Source organism: Xiphophorus couchianus, chromosome 11, assembly GCF_001444195.1.
Source record: "Xiphophorus couchianus chromosome 11, X_couchianus-1.0, whole genome shotgun sequence".
NCBI lineage: Eukaryota > Metazoa > Chordata > Actinopteri > Cyprinodontiformes > Poeciliidae > Xiphophorus > Xiphophorus couchianus.
Genome location: NC_040238.1, coordinates 19,709,669 through 19,730,712, shown reverse-complemented (window position 1 = coordinate 19,730,712; position 21,044 = coordinate 19,709,669). Strand labels below are relative to the sequence as shown.

The following is a 21,044-nucleotide window of genomic DNA, read 5'->3' as shown; positions in this document are numbered from 1 at the left end:
CAAAATCACCCTTTCTATTACTGAGCTTAAATTTGCTTTTATCTGCAAATACAAATGAAAAATGAGGCACAAACCAAAAAGAATTTAAAGAAAATTTGAACCTTGTGGCTCTTTTTATTCCAGCTATGTAGGTCAGGAGTAAATATAAGAAGCACAAATGTCAAATTATGTTGTAAATGTCATGCCCTATGCAACATTTTGGTAGATCTCTGTGGTTTACAATCTTTTAAAAAAAGATTTTATTCATTTAAAACATTATGCTTTATTCAGATCAAATACAAAAGAAGATGGATTTTTCGTGAACCTTCCTCGTTGCCTTTGAGGTAGATTTATGCATAATGTAAGGCAACTGTTTACATCACATCAATGCTGAATTATTCTCCACATTAAAACCAAAACTAGTTTTAATGTACATGTTTGATTATTGGAACAGCAGGCTGCACATAGAGGGCAGTGTTTAATAAGAACAAAATATTGTAATCATGAGCATAATGCTAAATAAATTGTACCCAGTTCTTTTTCCAAGTATGCATCTTCTAGTTGTGCATCAACACGAAAAAAAAAATAAGGCTGATTACACTTCCACTTTGTTACTCTTAAAAGCGCCCTTTCTCTCATTTTCTGGTAATTAGTTTCTGAAGTATTCGTGGTCTCAGCCCAGATCTGATCTCCACACTCCTTTCTCAGTAAAGCAATGCAATCAAAGATGTTTTAGAGAGGAAAGTTTAAATGATTTCAAGCTTGTGGCTCTCAGAAAGTCCACAGCTGACTTTGTGTTCATGAAATAACTTGGCCAAGGCCTCCATGTAGAGCGTGTGATAGTGATCAACCTGCTCCTCAGTCGGTGTGACACACTTGGGCACCGAGATTGGACTCCCAACTAAACAGAGACGGAACAAAAAGGGTTCAGATTGTTTTGCCATTAGTGCTTATTTTGGAGACGGGTGAAACACTCACCGACAGTAGTGACCGGTTTCCTGAAGGGCAGCAGAGCGAAGCGCTCGCCGACAAATAGACACGGAGCAAAACCCATGATGCTTTTAAACAAGTCCTGCAGCCGGCGGCCCAGGCTGTCGTCTGAGAAAATCACCTGCTGAAAGAGTTCGTTCTCCCCGAACGAGTAAACAGGAACCAGATCTGCTCTGTGGAGAGTCATCAGATATTACAGATGGTTTTCCACTAGAGAAGTTGTGTTTTCACAGGTCCTTTTTTTTTTTTTCCCCCTGTGTTTTCTCACCCATGCTCAAGAGCCGTCCTCACGAATCCTTTCCTCTGCTTCATGACCACTCTGTTGATTCCAGGAGAAGATGCTAAAGACTCTGCAGCTCCTCCAACCACAATCACCACGGCATTTCCTTTACCACTTTTGGAGAGGAGGTGGACAAGGCTTGGCTTGCTGACTGGACACAGGCCTTCAGACACAAACAAAGCGAGGCCATCAGCAAGGCACCTAATAGCAGCAAATGATTCAAGGTAAAGTTGAACAGCATATTTTTCTTCCACAGTGATTCAAAAATCTACCAGGTTCTTGAAGGACTTTTAGCTTCTTGGACATTTTGTACCATAAGATTAAAAATAAGAATTTTATTGATATTTTGTGTGACAGAAAAACAAGTTAGTCCGTATTTGTGCAGGGTAGGAAAGTGGAAAATCTGAAAAGTGTGGTGTGCATTTGTAACGAGACAATATGTTGTAAACCTACCTTTCTTACGATTGCTGCAATTCTCTTTAGCTGTGTAAATCTGGAGATTGTTTTTTGTGCCATGCATTATTGACGTTCAAGCAACAATTTGAACATCAATTTGAAAGTGTTGCTACAGATTTCCAATTTACTTTGACTTGGCCATTTAACGCATGAATATGTTTGGATCCGAGCCACTCCTTTGTAACTCTGGCTGCATGTGTAGGGTTGACGGAGAAGGAGGTGGAAAGGTGAATAATGTTTCCTGATCAAGTAAAATTTAATCATCAAACTCCATCCTGGGAAAGAAAAAAAATCCCACAGCATGATGCTGCCATCTCCATGGCATGCTGCCGGTTGCTGTGTAACAGATGTAGATACCTGCTGTCATCAGGTACTCTCTGAAGAGTGGTATCTTGAACAGGCCTGCCAGTATTGCCAGGGTGCTCTTCACTCCAGGAAATGTCTCGGCGAAGCCGCAGCTCACCGTGCTGAAGCAGGCAAAGGCTCCAAAACACATGATGCCGTGTGGATGGCTGCCGAGGATGTAGTTTTTATTCGGACTCAGGTCTGCTGTCTTTACCAGCTGAAAACCAAAAAAAAAAAAAAAAACGTTTTTTTTGTTTTTCTGTAAGAGCAAACTCACTTGAGTTGTATGTCTGACTGCATGGAGATTAGGGGAAATGTTTCAAGCCAACTGGAGAGATTTCGCTGTGAGAGTTAATGAAAGTATTATGATTCATGGCCACTGGGATGAATGCTCATTATAGGGGCTTTTATCTGATAAATGTATCGTCATATCTGCTGCGATAGAGAAGCAGATAATAGCAAGACTGGAGCTTTGTTATCATAATTAATATGTGCAGATTTCTCATCACATAAAGGGGATTTTTGAGGGAACTTCTCTGAAAGAACTAGCAGTTTGTTAAACAGGAGCAAACCAACATGATAAAAATCTGGGGTGCATTTTTTCCAAGTAAAAACAAATGTGATTCTTTTAATTTTGGCTCGTCTAATCTGAAGATATTTTCTTCTAAATACTTTATTTTGTGGGGATTTTTATCAAATAATACCAAAAGAGAAAATTTTTGAAACAAACTGTTTCATTTAATTTATCATCCATTCAGAGAAAATAACAATTTTTTGAGATTTTATTTATAATTCTTTGAAGAAATATCCCTCAGAGATTCCTGTTTCCTGTCATGTTGAAATTCATTCAAAAACTGAAGATTTTGTGCGTATAGAGTAATTTGCTCACTCAGATGTTGTACTATAAATTTTAAATAAAAATGTGATGGGAATAATCAAGTGTAAGATGTGGAGGCAAAGGAAAAACCCCAAATGAATTGACAACCTTTGAACGTGAGGTGTTGAAAGAAGACGTAGAAACAAGGTAAAAGCTTTGGAGTCTCGACTCTGTTTGAAATATTTTACACATTTTGAATGCAGACAAGCGTCAACCAAAAATATTCGGTTGGGAAAAACTATCTGGATCATGTGCTGAACGTATTAAACACGGCAGTGCTGAATTAAACTTACCTTAATTGGAAAATACTCTCTGAACTGAAACCAAACCTTCCACTTCCTCACAAATGCTGTTCTTCTGCCCCCTGGTGGACAGATGAAAAGTTGTTAAAAGACAGGACCAACTTTATTGAGAAATTAGAAGTCTAGTAGTTTCTCATTATGTAATTTTAGTAATTTATAGTGAGCATACAGGCGCAAAGGTAAAAAATAAATAAATCTGGTCTGTCAGTTTAGGTGGGCAGCCATGTTTTCAAATGTTTGTTGTTGTATCTTACTCTATTTTCACACCCTTGGTGGCTTTTATTAACAATAATCTGGCGAAAAGTTATTTTTGACCACAGGAGAAAAAACACAAGACTTATGAAAAAATTATAAATTCCACAAACTTATGTCTTTGATTTTACCTCTTTCTGGAGTTTTCCAGTCATTCACCATCCATATGAAGTAAAGAGTGGGCAGCGGCCACAGAGACGTAAACATAAGATACACCATCAAGATAATGCAAGCCAGTCCTGCAGAAGCACAATAATCCCGCCATGTTAGCTCCAGTTGTTGGGCATTCTTCATGAATGTCTTCATAAAGAGTCAGTATCACGGTGGTGCTGCTGCTAGATGCAACAAAGAGTTAAAAAATAAAGATTGATTAAGAGGGCCTTACCTAAGAAGAGAAAGCTTAGCACCCACTGCAGGACGCTTATAGCCTCTAAAAACTTCTTCAGCTGGGTTTTTTCTTTCGTCATCGTTGCGACCTAAAGGGTCAGAGCAATAATTTTCACCAATCAATAACATTTTAAACTTGGCATAAATTCAATAAGGTTTATGGGTCTTACAACACCATATTTATGCTTGTAGGAATTAATTCAAGTTAATAGAATCTATAACAGATCTCTTTATTATCGAAAACAAATTTTTTTATTTATTTTTTTGGTAATCAGCAGCACAGCTTTTGTACCCAGCCCTCCTCGAGGGCCGAAATAAACTCCTGAATGGGTATGGCATTCAGCAGCCTGATCAAATGACTCGCTCATGAATGAGCTAACAGGCAAACTCGCGCACGATTATTCATTTGCTCACAAATAAAGCTTTTACGAGTCGGGCTGGTAGGACCACATAGGAGCCTTGGCTAGGTGCCAGCGTGGCAACGTAAAATATCTTTTATGAGCATTCTGCTTATAGCATAAAAGCCAGTACCTTACCTTACTGGAGTTTATTCCGAGGATAATTTAAATGGATGAGTGTACGCTGCTTCCAACCACAGTTCACCACAGTGCACTTTGACCAGATCACCTACTGTGAGGCTGCTGATAACAAATCCACTCCCCCCGATACTTTGACATGCACGCTGTTTCTGAGATAGAGACATTGCAGAGATTTATAGTTGGGTACTTTGCATTTTGGATCCATAGAGCATCATCAGAGGCATGCACTGATTTTATGATTAGATTAGTGGTACTGTACTCTGTTTTTTCTCTCTGGCGATCAAAAAGATTACATGGTAACCTATTCAATCTAAAAGAATCCCTGTCACTGTCGACATGCTGTTTTTCTCTAATCTCTGCTCTTATTTTAGTATTAGTCTTTACTAACATATTACAAGTAAGGCTTGTTCAGTGTTTCTTTCTTGTGTTTCTGGTTGCTTCTACCTGATTTTTCTGACATAGGTATAATGAAACTCAGACCGTCCAGCTGGTGTGTTCACAAATCAGGAATTACAGGAAGTGAAAGTTTTCCACCTACTGAAAGAGATTTCAAATTGAATGGAAGACAACAGCACGAAAACAAAATACAAATAAAACTACGCCAGCATTATAAACAGACTAATAATGTTCCAATAAGATTTATTCTTCAGACCCGTGAATGTAGAAAATTGCAAGTGTATGCAAATTGTTCACATTTCCTAATATTTGTTCTTCATGTGAAGTTCATAAATAAGTACTTCCTGTTATCATTACTACTTAGTATGATCTAAGGAAATCCAAAAATGCCCTTATTCTCCAGCTTTTATCAAATATATTTCATTGAGTTGTGTTCTTTGTTTTTCATTGCACTCTAAGTAAAGTCGAAATGTTCTTCTGTTCTGCTGCTGAATATCTCATTATCACTTTGTTCTCTAAAGAAGGGTGCGATTATTTGAAGGCTGTGATTATTTTTGCAGAAAATTCCTCTAGTTCCTCCTCTGGGCTTTTCTTTAATGTTCTACCTCATTTTACCTTTCAATGTGTGCAATAATTTTTATTTAACTTTGGTGTTCAACTGAAGAATGCTGTGATCATGAGTTTGTCTTGTGACCTATTCCCGATATTTGACAATTTCTCAATAACGCCAACGCTGTAAACTCTACCTTAAGATGACTTCTAAGAGTAGAAAGTTGCTGTAAATTTATATAAATGCTTTACAATCCATTATTAATCATATTCTTATGTATCATGCTGGACAATATTAAACAGGCTGCTGTAAAGGGACAAACAGATGTCCTTTTATTTATGAGTGACTGCTCTCACCAGGTGGGACATGGGGTCCAGGCACAGATTTTATGCATAATCTCTTTCTGGCAGTTCACTTGCTCAAAAGTGTACGTTTTTATTTACCTCCATCCATACGTTGTGTTCTGGCTAAATATCCCGTCATTATTCATACAAGAAATAGCAGAAATTATTTCTGTTGGCTAGATCCAGCTGTTAACTATATTCCAGACATTTTCAATGAAATTGGGGTGGGGCTTTGGTGAGGCCAGTCAGGAAGTCATCGTTATTTACAATGATTTAACATCCTGTTGTGTTCAAGGTTCAACCATCAGCATCTCCTACCTGGAAACAGCCAGAAGTATGCCTGAGGCTTGTTGATGGCTGGTGCAGTTCAGCTGGCTAAGGGTCAATTAGTTGGGGTGTATGTATAATTTTGACCCCATATTTTTTTGTTTTTAGAAGTTGTTCCATCCTGAACAGATGATGACAGCCTGGAAACCACTGACTGACACTGTAAGATTGATTTATCTCATTGATTGGTTTGTATTTCAGGAAAAGCTTATCGACATACAGTTTGACATTTTATCATGTTACAACCACAAAGTTCAACACATTTCAATCTTATTTCATAAATCAATGTAGACTGGTGCATGGGTCATGTGCAGTTTTATTGTTAAAGCCAAAACTTTTAATTGGAGTCTCGTCTGATCACAGCACTTTTTTGCACTGCCTCCCATAGCTTGTGGTGAACTGCAAGCAGGACTTTCTTTGACTTTTTTTTTTAACAGTGGGTTTGTAGCGACTAATAGTTGTGAGTTAGCATGAACTTCTGGCTACTTCTCACATCGTGGTTCTCCTTGCCCAGACCACAGACTGTCAGGTCTTGGTAGGTTTGTACGTGTGCCATAACTTTTCCATTACCAGGTTATAGATTGAGAAGAACTCGTATTCAACGATTAGGATGTTGTTTTGCCGTCTTCATCTATTATTTGCACTGAAGTTTGTTTAAAAATATCAGAGTAAATGGGTCTGAATACCACTCAAATCGACTTACTTGGCGGTATATACATTTTCATTCAAATCTTCATTTCTGATTTTCATTGAAATAAGGGTTTAGTCCACCTTGTAGCACCCTTCTTGCTTTTATGGCAAGATTTCAGCTCTGAAAAAAATGAATGGTCCACTGCACTGAACCCCATTGAAAACCTTTTCCACCAAATATTGATTTCTGAGCTCTTCGTGAGTTAAAACATTAGTTTTGTTGTTTCTAAATTAATATGAACTTGTTTTCTTTGCATTACTTGATGTCTGAAAGCACTGCATCTTTTTTTGTTATTTTGACCATTTCTCGTTTAAATACTACATTTTTGCTTGGAATTTCGGAAGCATGTCAGTAGTTGGTAAAGTAAAAGAACAATGTTCCTTTCACTCAAACATAAACCTATAAAGAGTGAAATCAGAGAAACGGACCATTTTAAGTGGTCTCTTACTTTTGTCCAGAGCTGTATATTTAACCATTATTTTCATACCACGTGACATCACAGTGATGGTCCACCAAAATTATAATTAGCTTTATTAACAATATTGCTTTATTATTTTTATTTTATTTTTTACACAAAGCAACCCGCAGAGTTTAATATAAGTGCAGGTACACGTCGGACGAATCCGCTGCTATTATTAGTAGAAACACAGCAGCATCTCCCCACAGCTGGACCCAGCGCCCCCTCTGACGCTTCCCCCCCCTCCTTCCGAAAACACAAGCAGTCGTCTCCTCTGAGGAAGTAGCCCCGCTGTATGAATATTAATATAAATGCAAATGCACGGTGAGGATGCCCAGCGCCTCAGCCAACGCAGCGCGCTGATGTCTGCGCATTTTTGTTTTGACGTTTTTATTTACCCCTCTCATCTTCCTCCTCCTCCTTTTCCTCTTTCTCCTCTTCCTCTCTGAACCGTCTGAACTGAGCTGGAAGCATGGCTCCTTTTCCCTCGGAGTTGTCGGACCCTCGCCGAGGATCTGTTTGTGTACCTTCGTACTGAAGCAGCGTCATAGGCTGCGCGCAGACCGCACACCGGCCAGCCTCCGCCGCGCCTCTGCTTTAGTGGAAGACACACAGCGCGCTGTTTGTTATGAAAATGGAAGAGGTTTCGCGTCAGGAAAAGGCGTCACTCCGGTGATCTGCGTCTGAATTTCGGATTTTTCATCCCCGCGTCAATTGACACATCCGAGATTGGATTTTCTCCCTTCTTCCTCCTGTCGCTTCTGTCTGCCAAGACAGCTGTGTCATCAACAACCGGCGTGGTTTTGTTGTTGTCTGATTTTTTTCTTCTTCTTTTACTCCCCACTCTTACGAGTCTGGGCAACTGGCTAGAGTCTCTGCGCCAACCAGATCCTGTCCTCTCCCAGGTATGTATCACACCATTATTATACTACCGAGGCCCGTGTTTTGCTCCGTAAATCACCGCATGAGTCGCTTGCATCGCCTAACCCACATAGCCAGCTGTCAGCGTCCAAATGCGCCGTCCGTGTGTGTATGTTAAGCGGAGGAGAATTTGTGGCTGGATGGCGCAGAGACGTCCTGCCTAATTGGTGTGTTTTTTGGGGGGCCGGGGGGGTTTACGCGTAAATTTGAGCCCCGGGCTGACAGCGAGCCCGATGTGTGCTCACAAGCCGGATTTTTCAACCTTCAGGACTCGCAGCCTCTGACGGTAAAGATACGGGGCCTTTATTTCTTGACAACAGAGGGAAGATGTGCCAGCATGATCCCCGCGCAGCGCTTTTTCTGGGGGGGAGTAAGGGAGGGGGGGGGGGGGGGGGGGGGGGGGGGGCTTCAGTCGTGACAAGCCCTTATTAATATTTCACCATAAAACAAGCCACCAACCATCATCAGCTGGCTGGATATTTATGAACACGCTCTGCTTTGGGTTTTTTTTTTTTTTTTTTTTCATTTTAATTTTAAAGTCGAACCAAAATAGTGACAGTGATCTGTTTTTGGAAACCATTTCCATCGCGCGATGGAGGAAGGGGAGAAAAAAAAAAAGCATCTGCATGTTTGCGCTTATAGCAAGAGGAGTGGGGCTGTAAATACAGCAAGGTTGAATGTGTGTGCGGGGTAAATGGGCGGTATTTCTGCGATTGTGGAAAATACGAGTGACGTTGTGATGTGTATGCGCGTAAAGTGTGTGTGTGCGCAGCCAGGTGAGGACGTGTTGGCGCGTCTTGGGAGGTGCAGGTGTCTGGACATCTTTTGGTGATTTTTCTTTCCCCTTCAGCAAAAAAGAAAAGAAAAAAAGCCATTCGGTGATTATTGCTCCGTTAAATGCCGCAGTAAACCACGGTGGACCTTTAACATTAAAGCACGTTGATCAGTTGTGAAATACACACAGAATTTAGACGACTCAGCACCGTTTCAACCCGCTAATTTTTCCACGGGCGTGACTGTCACTCAGAATGAAAAAGCACACGTACAGAGAGATTTCTCTCTGCGTTCACACCCTGCACCGATCAAACGGATTGAATTTAACCCCTTTTTTGAAAGCAATTGTCTGTTTTCAAAAGCCTTTGATTTTATTGACCCTTACATTGTTGCCCTATTAAATCTGTCTATGTTAGAGGCTGCTGTTGAACCAACACTGGAAAAACCCCACCTCAGCTATAAAAGGGCAAAGGTATTTGCTTCTTTACTGATTTGTTGTTAACATCAAACAAATCAAAACATATCTAAAATGTGGTTTTAATTTGATAATGTCATTTATATTTGAAAAAAAAAACCTATTCAAAGAAAGTTGATCCAACTAATTGTCATCTTTGTTAACTCACAAGTCAACCACATTTTTCTTAAAAAAAAAAGTTGAATTCAGTATTACTAGCCACACCCTGACTACTACCAGCATTAAATATCACTTAAAAGGAACAACAAGAAGTGGGCTAAAGAATACCAAACCAGACAAGAGCCATTATTATCCACAAATGGAAGAAAAATGACTCAAAGACTGCATCAATCTCACCAAAAACAAGAAAAACTCTAAGGAACTGCAGGCCTCATTTGCCTCAGGAAAGGTCGGGTTTCATAATTCAACTGCAGGAATAGAAAAAGGGAAAAAACATTTGCATCCATGGGAGAGTTTTAAGGGGAAAAGCACTGCTGATTTAGGAGGACACTGAGAACTGTCGGGAGGTTTTGGACTGGCTTGAATCGGATTGCGAAGCTGTGGTGTGACCTTAAGCAGGCCGTTTATTCTCTAAAATCCTCTAAAATGGTAAAATGAAAGCAATTCAGCCATTCTTTGTATCTCCTTTTTTGTTTTATCAAGGTGACTTGTCGAGCCTTTCCCTAACAACAGCTAACACGCATCGATCATTTGAAAAGACCGGCTAAGCTCAGCTTGTTTCAAGTTAGTTTTCATTTTTTAACTTGTCAAAGCACAAAATGTTACTTAAATAACGATAAGATTCAAATCTATTTTGACGAGGTGATGAACCTTGTAAGTAGCTAAGATGTAACCCGTTACTAGCAAAGGCTGCCTCAAGGTTACAAAGTTAAACTTGCTACCACGCTAGCAAGTTTAACTTTGTAACTGCAAGTATAGTTTAGAAGTCTGGCTTGGTGGCAAGTTTGAGTTTTGCATTAGCAATTTCACTAAATTAAACGTTATTGCATAAAATGTTATTGTAATAATAATATTAAAACATTAAATCCAAGAGACATATAATCATTTTTTTCTGACACTGCTGTATAATTGTCAATGAGCCCCTTAAAGGTTAATGAACTTATTCTGAAAGTATTAATTTAACCTTTTAGCTAAAGCAAAGCATAAAATGATACTAAAATAAAAATGTTTTTAATTTACCCCACTAAACCTCCCAAATTCTCTTTACAGTGTAAAACATAGAGGTTAAAAATGTAGGTATATTCATTAGCTAGACTTCTTTCAAAGTGGTCACATTTGCGCGTCAGCTTTATATTGTCATTCGAAACATTCAAAAGCCTCGTGGTTTTCAAGGAAAATCCTAAATTCAGCCTACAAATCCAAAGCTAAGCAGTCATGTGACTCATTATCTGTTACCAAATGGAGAATTAAAAGCACATTTCATCCTGTTTGAATGTTAAAAGAGACATGAAGACATATCTTTACCGGTTTTGCATGTTCAGAGCTTGAATTTAGGTGAACTACCAGCAGGTCTGCTTTGACCTTGGATATGCAGATTTTAGAGAAGAAAAAAAAATCCTCCTATCCACGCCTTTTTATAATTCTTAAGCTAACACATGTTCAGGAGCAGGATGTGTCTCTGCGTGCAGTTTGGTTAAACCAGCGGAGCAGGGGTGGGTGAGAGCAGCTGTGAATCTGGGGTCACTGAGTGCGTGTGTTGAGATATACACGCTAAGCAGTGTGTCTTCAGCGCAGAGGGAGGAGGGGACGGGGACTGAAGCCTGCACCACCTGTCATTGTCTGTTGTGCTCACCTGGTGATCCTAAAATTCACTCCGGAGATTTGATTAAATCTGAGAACAGCAGCTCTGAGTTTGCATTTCAGTCGATTTTGTGTTTTTGTTTAAACCCCTTCGGTCCGCTGAAAAGAGCAGATAACGCAGACTGGGTGAGAGTGAACGGGCAGGTTGGAGCAGATCTGCAAATTGTCTTTATTATTCAGTTCTTGTGATTGCAGTGGATCCTTTTTAATTTGAAAAGAAGCATGATGATTACTGTTTGGAAAAAACGAGAGCGCTCTGATTGGACGGGAGGACGGGGATGATGCAGACATTTTAAGCCCAGGATAGCCATGCCTGGTGAGCATTAGAGGATTTCTTCTCTTTTTTTTTCCTGTGGATTTCCTAAAACACCCAAACAGACTGTGCCCTTGGAATTTGAGCAGCAGCAGGGCATTAGGTTAGTAATACTAAGGCACATATCTCCTGTTGACCATTGGTGCACTTTAAAAAGAAGACAGCTGCAGTCAGGATCCACTGGCTATAGTCTACATTGTATTTTTTCTTTTTAGGAGACTTCATTCTTCTTTTGTTGTGATTCTAAAACGACCTATATTTAAACGTTTTCACATCCGATGTGATTTATTTGAAATGATTTGTGAATATTTATATGCCCAGAAATTGTTGTAGTAAATCTCACCAACACGTTTGGCTTCGCTTTCACCAACATGCTGTACAGATTGAGAAGCGAGAGAAGACTTGATTAACTGATTTGATGTTTAAGTTAACCCGTTTTTAAAATGGGATCTTTCTCTTTTAATCATTGCTAGTGGAAACTTGTGAAACTGAACTTTTTATCCCAACCTTGTCAGTGCAAGTAAATGAAGGTCAAACAATTATTTGAAGATAAAACATGAGAACCTGATTAGTAAGTTTTGTAATTTCTTTTTATGTGTCATTTTAAGCTATTTTTGCAGCCTGCTCTCTATAAGGACATTATATAGTTTGGAAATGGAATCGGGCTTTTTACTTTTAACCCACCTGTTTACATCTTTATACATGAATTGTTTTGTTAATCTAACTAAACCTTGCATTTTTAAACATAAGAAAGGTAGAAAGGTTGATTTTCTCCTTTTCTGTTAGAGAGCTTAATAAACAGTTATTGGTCTGTTCTCAATAATATTCTAGGTTCTAAAGAATTGGGCTCCGGTCATTTTGCAGCTGTTTCATTTTCTAGTTTTGCAGTTTTTGTGGCTCCTAACACAACTTTCCCAGGCTAAAAACAAAGAAGCAGTTCATGATTGGACGATTAGTTTTAACACTGATCTGGATTATATTTTGCGTCATTTTCAACCCTCATTTGCAACCAATTATTTAAAGTAGAATGCCCTGGAATCTATTAATAGTTTACTTTAGAATGTAAAATGTGGTTATGTGACTCAAAGACATTTTGGAAACCAGCTTGAGTTACATATGTAGTGACATCTAAGTTGAAATAGAAAGTCTTCAGAAATCCAATACATGAAATATGTGGCCTCTTATGATCATTTGACATTAATTTGTCATAAAACACAACAGAAAGAAGAAATAAATGGATGTTTAGGTACACTGACATGAAATGTTTTGTTGATACAAAGAAAAGATTAGAAGTAGGAATAAAATGGCAACAAAAAGGTACAAAATTGGGGTACAAAAGAGCAAAATGGAGAATTACCTAATAAGCCTAATAATAGAGGATGAATCTGAACTGACAGCTACAAGTTCCTCAACCAGGAATATTCAATGTTGTGTTTAAAGTAACAAACAATTTATTTCTATTTCGTACTCATCAAAGAGTAAATAATGAAAGGAAAATGCATTATTGATGATGTCCAGTTGCTAATGGTAAAACAAATAGAATAGTGTGGATGTGTTTAATATGCATGCCTTTATGTTTTTAATGACGATGTTTCCTAGTGCTGAGCCAAAAAATTATTCATATTTAATATTAATTTTAATGTGTTCTATCAGCTTATCTTGAAGCAAATACAGTTTTTTTTATGTCAGTGATATTCACTAGTATAACAGCCCCAGTTTTAATCAAGTTCTCTGTAAGACTGCATTTTGTAGATTACTACTGCTACCTTTTCAGTGTCTCACATCGGTCACACCGCTCATTATAAATAGGTGTAAAGGTAAAGGTTCTTCCTGATGGTGCCTTGATTAAAGGGCACGCCATTTAACCAGCCATGTCCTGGTTACAAATGCTGCCTCAGACATCTGTAGATACTTTCCTCATTTGTCTGCTGTCTTCACTGGCTCTTCGCTTTGTACCTGCGCTCCCTAACACAAAACTCTGACTTGCATGCGCGATAAAAACATGGAGACTGTTTCAAAACCACAACAATTTTCTTTCTTTCTTTCTACAAGAACAAACAAATAGTTTATTTGACGGTGTGTGCATAAGACTGACATGACATGATTATAAACATGGCGTAACACATGTTGTGAACATGAAAGAGTCTTTATGAATGTTTATGACTTGTCATGAAGTGTCATTTGGTAAATAATGACACTTTTAATACAAAGTTGCTTTAAAACTTGTATTAAGTCCATCAAAATGGTCAACTTTGCATTAAAAGTGTCGTTAAACACCAAATGACACTTCATGTCAACAGTCATAAACAGTCATAAAGACTCTTTCATGTTTATGTCAGTCTTATTCACACCCCAAATAATGGCAACACTCAAATAAAGTGTTGCCATAGCTTCTAGTATTACTTTAATATACATATGACGTATGCAACATAATTTTTGTTGTGTTGTTTCTGATGCACTGGATGCATGATCTGATGGATGAAAAAAAAAGCATGGCATTTTGTGCAGAGGTCTCCTGCACAAAATGAGGATGAGGATGAAGGGGCTTCGTTTAGCTTTACAAATAGCCACTTACTTCTTTTGCTTCATCTGGGAGCTCCCTCTGCAGTCACATTATTGAATGTTTTTCTTTTTTTTTCTCCCAGAGTGCTCCGGCTTTTAAAAGCTCATACATGTCTGCTCTACGTCTGAGCTGAAGATGACTGGGATGCATGCGGACAAATTAACCAATGGGATTTCAAATTAAATGCTCCTTTTAAAGGCCCTTCTTTCTGGATAGTAAGCGTCTTATGGTATCCAGTTTTCACTGCAGAGTGTAGTCAAGGGTAATGATGTGTGGTAATGGTTTCCTTGAGGCAACTCATCTTTGTTCATTTCCCTCTGTTTTCCTCTCATTAAACCTTTCAAAGTCATTTGCATGGTACTATGCAAAATAAATAAAGTTGGGCACCAGCAGCTCTTCCCCTCTTGTTGGCACTGAGAGCCCAGTCTGAAGCCATTTTAACTACTTTGTGTTTGCTGTTTTTACAGGAGTATTCAATAAGATAAGGTACAGCAATTATTATTTTATTTTTTTTGTATATCTAAACTAAGCTTTTAGCCCTAAAGTACTTGTATAATTTTAATGTACTTGCTTAGAAATGCAAACTGCTTGGCCCAGCTTAGTGTGTTAATGTGGTTGCTCTCATTAATGTTCTACATTTATGCTAAGACCTTCAGAAGACCTTGAATGTTTTTCAGAAAACTTAGAAGAGGTGGAAACTTCTTCCTGGTGGCTGGCAGATGCTACAAACAGTGAAGAATATGTTGCCCGATCCTTCCTCCACTAAGATGTCACTATATTAAAACGTATCTGAAACTGATGGGGAGCAGAAGGCGCTCAGAAATCTCTTATAGACGTAATTTATTGTCTGCTAGTTTGCTAAAGGTCAGAGTGAAGCAGCGAAAGAACTCAACACAACAGGAGCAGTCTGTGAAGGAGGCGCCGGCACGCAGCAACTTAAAGAAATGCAAATCTGAACTGTAGTATATCTTCAGCATGCTTTGTAAATGTCAGAGCAATCGTGCCTCACACTGAAATGTATCCCACATGCTTGGCTACCTGTCAGCGAAATAAACTCTCCACTTGATTCTGAAAACAAGAATGTTTTAGATTTCAAATTTCACAGACCCTACAGGAGTTGCTGGGCCTTCAAAAGGTATTTATAGCTCTTTCACTTTTTTACCACAAACGTCAGTGGATTTTGGGGTATTTTTTCGTGACAGACCAGCATGAGGTGGCGCATGTTTTTATCTAAACTTGTAGCTGTGACATTAAGCGCATGATTTTGGCCAACTGCAAGCCGGACTTCTTATGGTCTTTTTGCCTCATTCATCAGAGACAGATTCGAGAAGTCTCTTAATGTTGTTGTTTTTTTTGTTTTGTTTTTTACCAGCAATACATTGCAAATAACACAGAGACGTTTCACTCTCGTACAACAGCCTGTTCACAAGACAAATGTGTTTTTAGAAGAAGACATTGCACAGAAGTTGTCTCACCGTTGAAGATCACATGGATTCATGCGTCTGATGACAATTCAGTCACATTTTTTGTCTGCCAGGTGTCCAATCCCACAATTATAGTAAAATTAGCTAAACACTGACACCTTTGGGTACTTTAATGTCTGTAATCTGTGATCACCTGACATTTGCCCCTTTTTTAAAATTTCTGTCAGTTGCCTGAACAATCTAATGACAAAAAAACAAATTGCCCGATTGAGGCCCTGGGCTGAGAACCTCTCAGTCACTCATGTAGAGCCAATAAAGCAGATGATTGACATTAACTTGTCTGATACTTTAAAAGCTTTTACAAGGCAGTCCAAACAGCAGAAGACACACAATGCAATGTAAAGTATTTACACTAATTTAAACTTGCCATATTTTCCAGACTGCAGTTCAAACCTCAGTCTGTTTTATTGGCATTTATTGCAAAATCACATATATTCAGCATATACACATGAAATGGAAGGATCAAAAACTTTAAAATACCATCCCCACTGTGAAGCATGGTGTTGGCAGTATCATGCTGTGGGGGAGAGTCTGTTAGGGTGTGCAAAAACAACAATCACTTTTCAGTGAGAAAACAACCCTAAGGATGCAGCCAGAGCTGCAATAAAAATCTTTATTTCAAACTATATTGATGTACGTATTGGAATGGCCCAAAATAAATCTAAGTGAGAATCTGTGGCAAGAGCTGAAAATTGATGTTTATATGCCGTCTATCCAGTGTGGTTGAGCTTGTCTTGGTTCTCAAAAAGAAAGAGAAAAAAATGTCCGTCTGCCTGGTTGTGTCATATCCCCAGCGATGCGTATCTCTGGTCGCAGTGAAAGGTGATCCTACAAACACAATCACATTTTTCAGACGTTTGGTTGTAAAAAAAAAAAAAAAAAGAAAATCATTTCCTGCTTTTTGCGTTATCTTGTGTTGGACTATCGCATAATGGGTTTTCTGTAGCATGACAAAATTTGAAAAAGTTCGAGCGGTGTGAAAGGCACTTCAAGTGACGCTGTAGTGAGTCTGGTGACTTTGTCCCATAGTCACGCTTTCATTTCACGTTCTGCACGGTCCCGTCTTTAAATTTAAAGTGAGCCACTTATAATCTACTACTAAAATGCTGGTGAATAGTGTTGGGCTGAAATAACCGGACCAGGAGAAAGAAAAGAATGAGGTGGGAGAGTGGTGTGTGGGTATGCGTTTGCTTATCCTAGACAGCCTACGCTGTGACCCGCTTAGCGGGGGATTTTTGAGCTGAAAGGAGGAGGTTGATTCAAACGTTGAACGACCACTCGTGGCCTACCTGGCTTTGCTAATCACACCAACGCTGCTGTGACATCACCAGCCAGTTAAAAGAAAAGCCATTCGACAAGGGGGCATAAAACTGAGCAGAAATGAGGTGAGTTCATGCCATGTGATTGTCTGATTCACTCTGTTTTTACAAGCGATTGGATGGATGTACTTAATAAATTGGTGGGTAGAGTGTGCTTGTTGCGCTGAATTAATGAAAAAATGATGATCAAACTCAAACGGCTTAATAAATATGATTAACTCTAGAAAATCGATCAGCTTTTGAGCTTGACTAACCCAGTTAAAGTGAGAACCAGTAACTGCACATTTGATTATTTCAACCAAACCCATAGACTGAAACCCAGATAAGTGTGGTTATATTGGTTGATTGTATATTTAAAAAAAGCTAATTTATTTATTTACTTATTAATTTGTTACGTGTCAGGGTTATCCACTAAGAACAATCATTCAACAGACTTAAAAACATTAGATTTTTGTTACGTCTAATTTCCTTTAGGTCAACAAAATAGCGCCTTGCTGGTTTTTCCTGTGTATTTTATCCTTTTCAAACACTGACAGCTGATTATTCCCCCTCAAATAAAGCTTTCTAAGGCTTGTTATGTTTTGTTTTGCTTGTGCCATCATCTCTGGGAAGATGTGAGTCAAGCCCATAAAGAACAGCTGTGAGGCAAATCGTATGTAAAGTGCACTGTGATGTTCATCCGATTCCTGTTTCGCTTTGGGCTATTGGACTTTGCCTAATTGTTGCTGAATAGTTTATGAGGTTTGTCATGTTGTGGCAGGGACAGCCTGGTGCTACAGGATATAGAGCGTTAGGCTTCTTATAGATGTATAAAAAAAATCTTTACATCATGTTGGTTCATAAGGAGTTGTTTCTGCATGGGTTGCTTTAATTAAAGATTTATAATGTTATAGAAAAAAACTCACGGATTTGTTCAGTTTTTGCTTTTTTGTCACACTTTTAATATTACAGATCATCAAACAACTTTAAAATTAGAGGACAGTGAAACAAATGGGCACAAAATGTACTTCTTAAATAATAAAATTCAATTATAAGAGGAAGAAGCATTCCAAACCAGTCTGAGCCTGTGTGAAAATTTAATTGCCACTTGTGAATTTATGATATAATTTTCTATTTAGAAAGCTGAATTCACTTCCACAGCTCACACCCTGATGAAATTACTGCCTGACCTGCAGAATCAAGAAATAACTTAACAGAACAAAGAGCAACATCTAAATTAGTGCAGACGTCACTTTCCTTGGTTAAGATCAGTGTTCATAATTTGACGATAAAAAAGAGTGATTGACTAAAATTGTATCAATGTGAGAGTTGCTAGGCACAGAACTCAATGATCTGCAAGACATTTGGCAAAAAATACTGCGGACTTGCATAAAACTAACAGACTTTGTATATATATATATATATGTAGGGGTGTGTGTGTGTGTAGAAACACAGAGGTGGTAGAGTGATGATGTGGGACTCCCTGTTGCTGAAAACAGTGGAGGTACAAATCCTGCTGTCCACTAGAATATCATCAAAGAGAATATCGAGCCATCAATTTTCGACAACGCTGAAATCCACTTCGGTTTTTCAACAGGACAATTATCCAAAGCACAAGGTCTAGTCAAAGTCCTGACCTAACTCATGATAAGACCTTAAATGGGCTATTATTGCTGTAAAAGTCTCCAAAGTGGCTGAATTACAAAGTTCTGTAAAGAAGACCAGGTCAAAAATTTTCCACAGTGATTTACAACAACTACGTTTGAGTGTTGTTGTAGTAAAATCAGTTATTTGGTTTATGAGACAATTACTTTTTCACATCAGGCCAGGTTTGTTTAGCTTTTTTTCCCTGTTAATAAATGAAATCCTTATTTGAAAGCTGCATTTTAAATCTATTCAGGTAATCTTTGCTTCATTAAAATTTGTTCAGTCAGCTAGTAAGTTTTACAGACCAGCAAAAACAGAAGGAGACCTTTTTCATGGCATTGTAAAGGTAAATGTTAATCTTTAAAGTAAAACCTGAAACTGGACAAAGAGAAACAGGAAGCACTGAAGGGTTGTTCACCCCCCCACACCCCCACCCCCAAAAAGAAAAAATCCGATCTTGGTCAGGAGAAGGATGCTGGCTCAGTGAAGCGTGTGCAGCTGCAGAGAGGAGCTTTTCTCCTCATGCACAAACGTGAGCATTAAGGAGTTTTTCAGCCTCGCTCTTTTCCCTGCAGCGCCATATACGATGCTGCTGTGTCTGGGTTTCAGCTAGCAGATGGAAAAAACACCCAACAAACACAAAGATGGACCATGGTTTTGTGTATCACGTGACATCTCGGTTATGTTTTTTTACTCTTTCGTCTGGAAATGTTGGTCGTTGTTGTTGTCCAGAGACAGAGCGGACGCTGCTCACACGCTGAACATGTTTCTTTTTCCAGCTTTATTGTTCTGGGTTTACTCCTTTTACTGTTTTCTGCTCGCATGTCATTCGCAAGCCTGCTTCTTTTCTCTTATATGATGAACGGCAGAATAAGAAGAAGAGGTTCGACATCTTTAAGCTGCTCTGAGCTCATATATGCTAAGTGCAGTAGGTCACCTTGGTTGCTGCAGATCCCAGCAGAAGGGGACAGAGGTGAGAGCAAGCCAAGGTGGGAAATGGAGATTGGGAGGTCACTGACACGCCTGTCTCTTTTGACCAGAGACAGAGATTACACATTCATCTCTTTCATTTCAAGAACTCGTTAGATTTTTTTTTTTTTTTTATAGCAGCTTCCTGCAACTCTCCATGTTATACACTATTCATGATCCACACTCGGTACAGGTGTTGACTTATGCACATACACGGTGGAAGTAATATGTGCATGCGTGCGACAAATACTGAGCATTTCAGAGAGTTTTTAAGTCTTTATCCTGGTCACACGGGGCCAAGCACGATTAGGGAAAGCTTTTTGGAGGATATTTCTGGTCGCGGTTCGTGAAAAATTTAGAGAGCACTCAATTTGTACAACGCTGAGGGAGGAAAATCTAAATACATGTATATGTGAGCGAATGTCTTTGGGGCTTCCTTTTGTTTCATGTTGTTAAACAAAACACAAGTCATTTCGGGGGTTTTTTTAAATTTATTTTTTAAACAGAAATAGCTTCTCAACTCATTCATCACATATAAAATGAAACAAATTCACTTGGTGATGATGATATTGCCCTTATATTATATCTAAGGAATATTTTTTTAAGCATAGGTGGGGCTGGATAGAATTAGTGGACAAAACTGTTTTGGTAAATTTGATGCAGCATAAATTATCCCACTGACCAAATGTTAAGAACAACAATTTCTCATTGCAAGTTTAGCTGCTGTAAACAGAAAGCGTGAGAAATCTGCCCATTAATATTTTGCAAACTTTTATGTACTTGCAAAAAGCAAAATAAACTTGTGTCACCATATAACTAGTGGTTTGTTAGGTTAGTTTTTTTGGTGAGTAAACTCTCCTCAGCAACTAGAAGGATGCATCCCCAAGTGGAGGTGAGATTTTTGTGTTTCTCTCAAATTCCCCGTTGGCCAAAACTAAACTGCATAGTTTGATTGGCATTGAATTGGTTTCCTTTGATGAGAACCTTCTTTTCTTTCTTCCCTGCTTCTGCATATGAGCCAAATCTCCGGAACATAAAGTCAAAACAGCAAGATATACAGCCAGACAAAGTGTGGGAAATCCTCGCAGTTTTTGCGACAAGGCTGTCAGGGCTGGCTAGAAACCATAACAAACTGAAGGGAGGCAGAACACCAAGTCATAGCAAAAGTAATTAAACTCTTATTTTTGTGAATGCTGGCATGAATAGACTCAGGTGATCCCAGTCTCCCCTAAGTCAGTGGATCCTGTGACATCCAAACCAGCACTCAAGGAGGGTGTGGTTGCTACAAGGCATAAAGGCATAAAAAAAGCTGGTATTCCCTGTTTGTCTAGCAAGCAATTTTTTTGTTGCAAAAAGGAGCAAAATATGTATTCCCTTTGAGAGCACCATCTGAACCGGTAGATAGTAACTCCTAAGTTACCATATGTGTGACTTTATTCCTAATAAAAGAGATCAACGTTGGTACTGCTACACAATAATGAACTTTAAAGTCAGCATAGTATGACTCAGTGCAGGTTTAAGAAGCCTGTGTGCTGTCTGGCCAGCAGAAGACTGCTCACTGCTGAAAGAGTGAATTTTGACTAAAATGATTCGTATAAGTTGTAGTGGTTTCTGGTAATATCAAGAAC

The 21,044-nt window shown here is 38.8% G+C and overlaps 2 protein-coding genes across 2 annotated transcripts in view; one reads left to right on the top strand and one right to left on the bottom strand.

The window, feature by feature from the left end:
* Positions 1–83: 83 nt before the first annotated feature.
* mogat3b (monoacylglycerol O-acyltransferase 3b) lies at positions 84–4,514 on the bottom strand. The gene is made up of 8 exons (XM_028030609.1): positions 4,405–4,514; positions 3,867–3,957; positions 3,613–3,720; positions 3,221–3,291; positions 2,063–2,267; positions 1,238–1,412; positions 958–1,142; positions 84–880 (listed from the first exon to the last, which is right to left on the bottom strand). Exons 2-8 carry the CDS (start codon positions 3,946–3,948, stop codon positions 726–728), a joined length of 981 nt encoding a protein of 326 aa, XP_027886410.1. The 5' UTR covers positions 3,949–3,957; positions 4,405–4,514; the 3' UTR covers positions 84–725.
* A 2,917-nt stretch (positions 4,515–7,431) lies between these two features.
* Positions 7,432–21,044, top strand: part of nyap1 (neuronal tyrosine phosphorylated phosphoinositide-3-kinase adaptor 1) — a 32,736-nt gene continuing 19,123 nt past the window's right edge. Inside the window, exon 1 of the mRNA XM_028030605.1 lies at positions 7,432–8,077. The gene's annotated coding sequence lies outside the window, so the exon portion shown is untranslated. The remainder of the gene's footprint in view (positions 8,078–21,044) is intronic.

Coding starts and splice junctions, on each gene's coding strand:
- mogat3b (XM_028030609.1), bottom strand. CDS start 3,948: ATGACGAAAGAAAAAACCCAGCTGAAGAAGTTTTTAGAGGCTATAAGC. Junction 2,268..3,220: donor GAGAGTATTTTCCAATTAAG/GTAAGTTTAATT, acceptor TTTGGTTTTCAG/CTGGTAAAGACAGCAGACCT. Junction 881..957: donor GAAACCGGTCACTACTGTCG/GTGAGTGTTTCA, acceptor GTCTCTGTTTAG/TTGGGAGTCCAATCTCGGTG.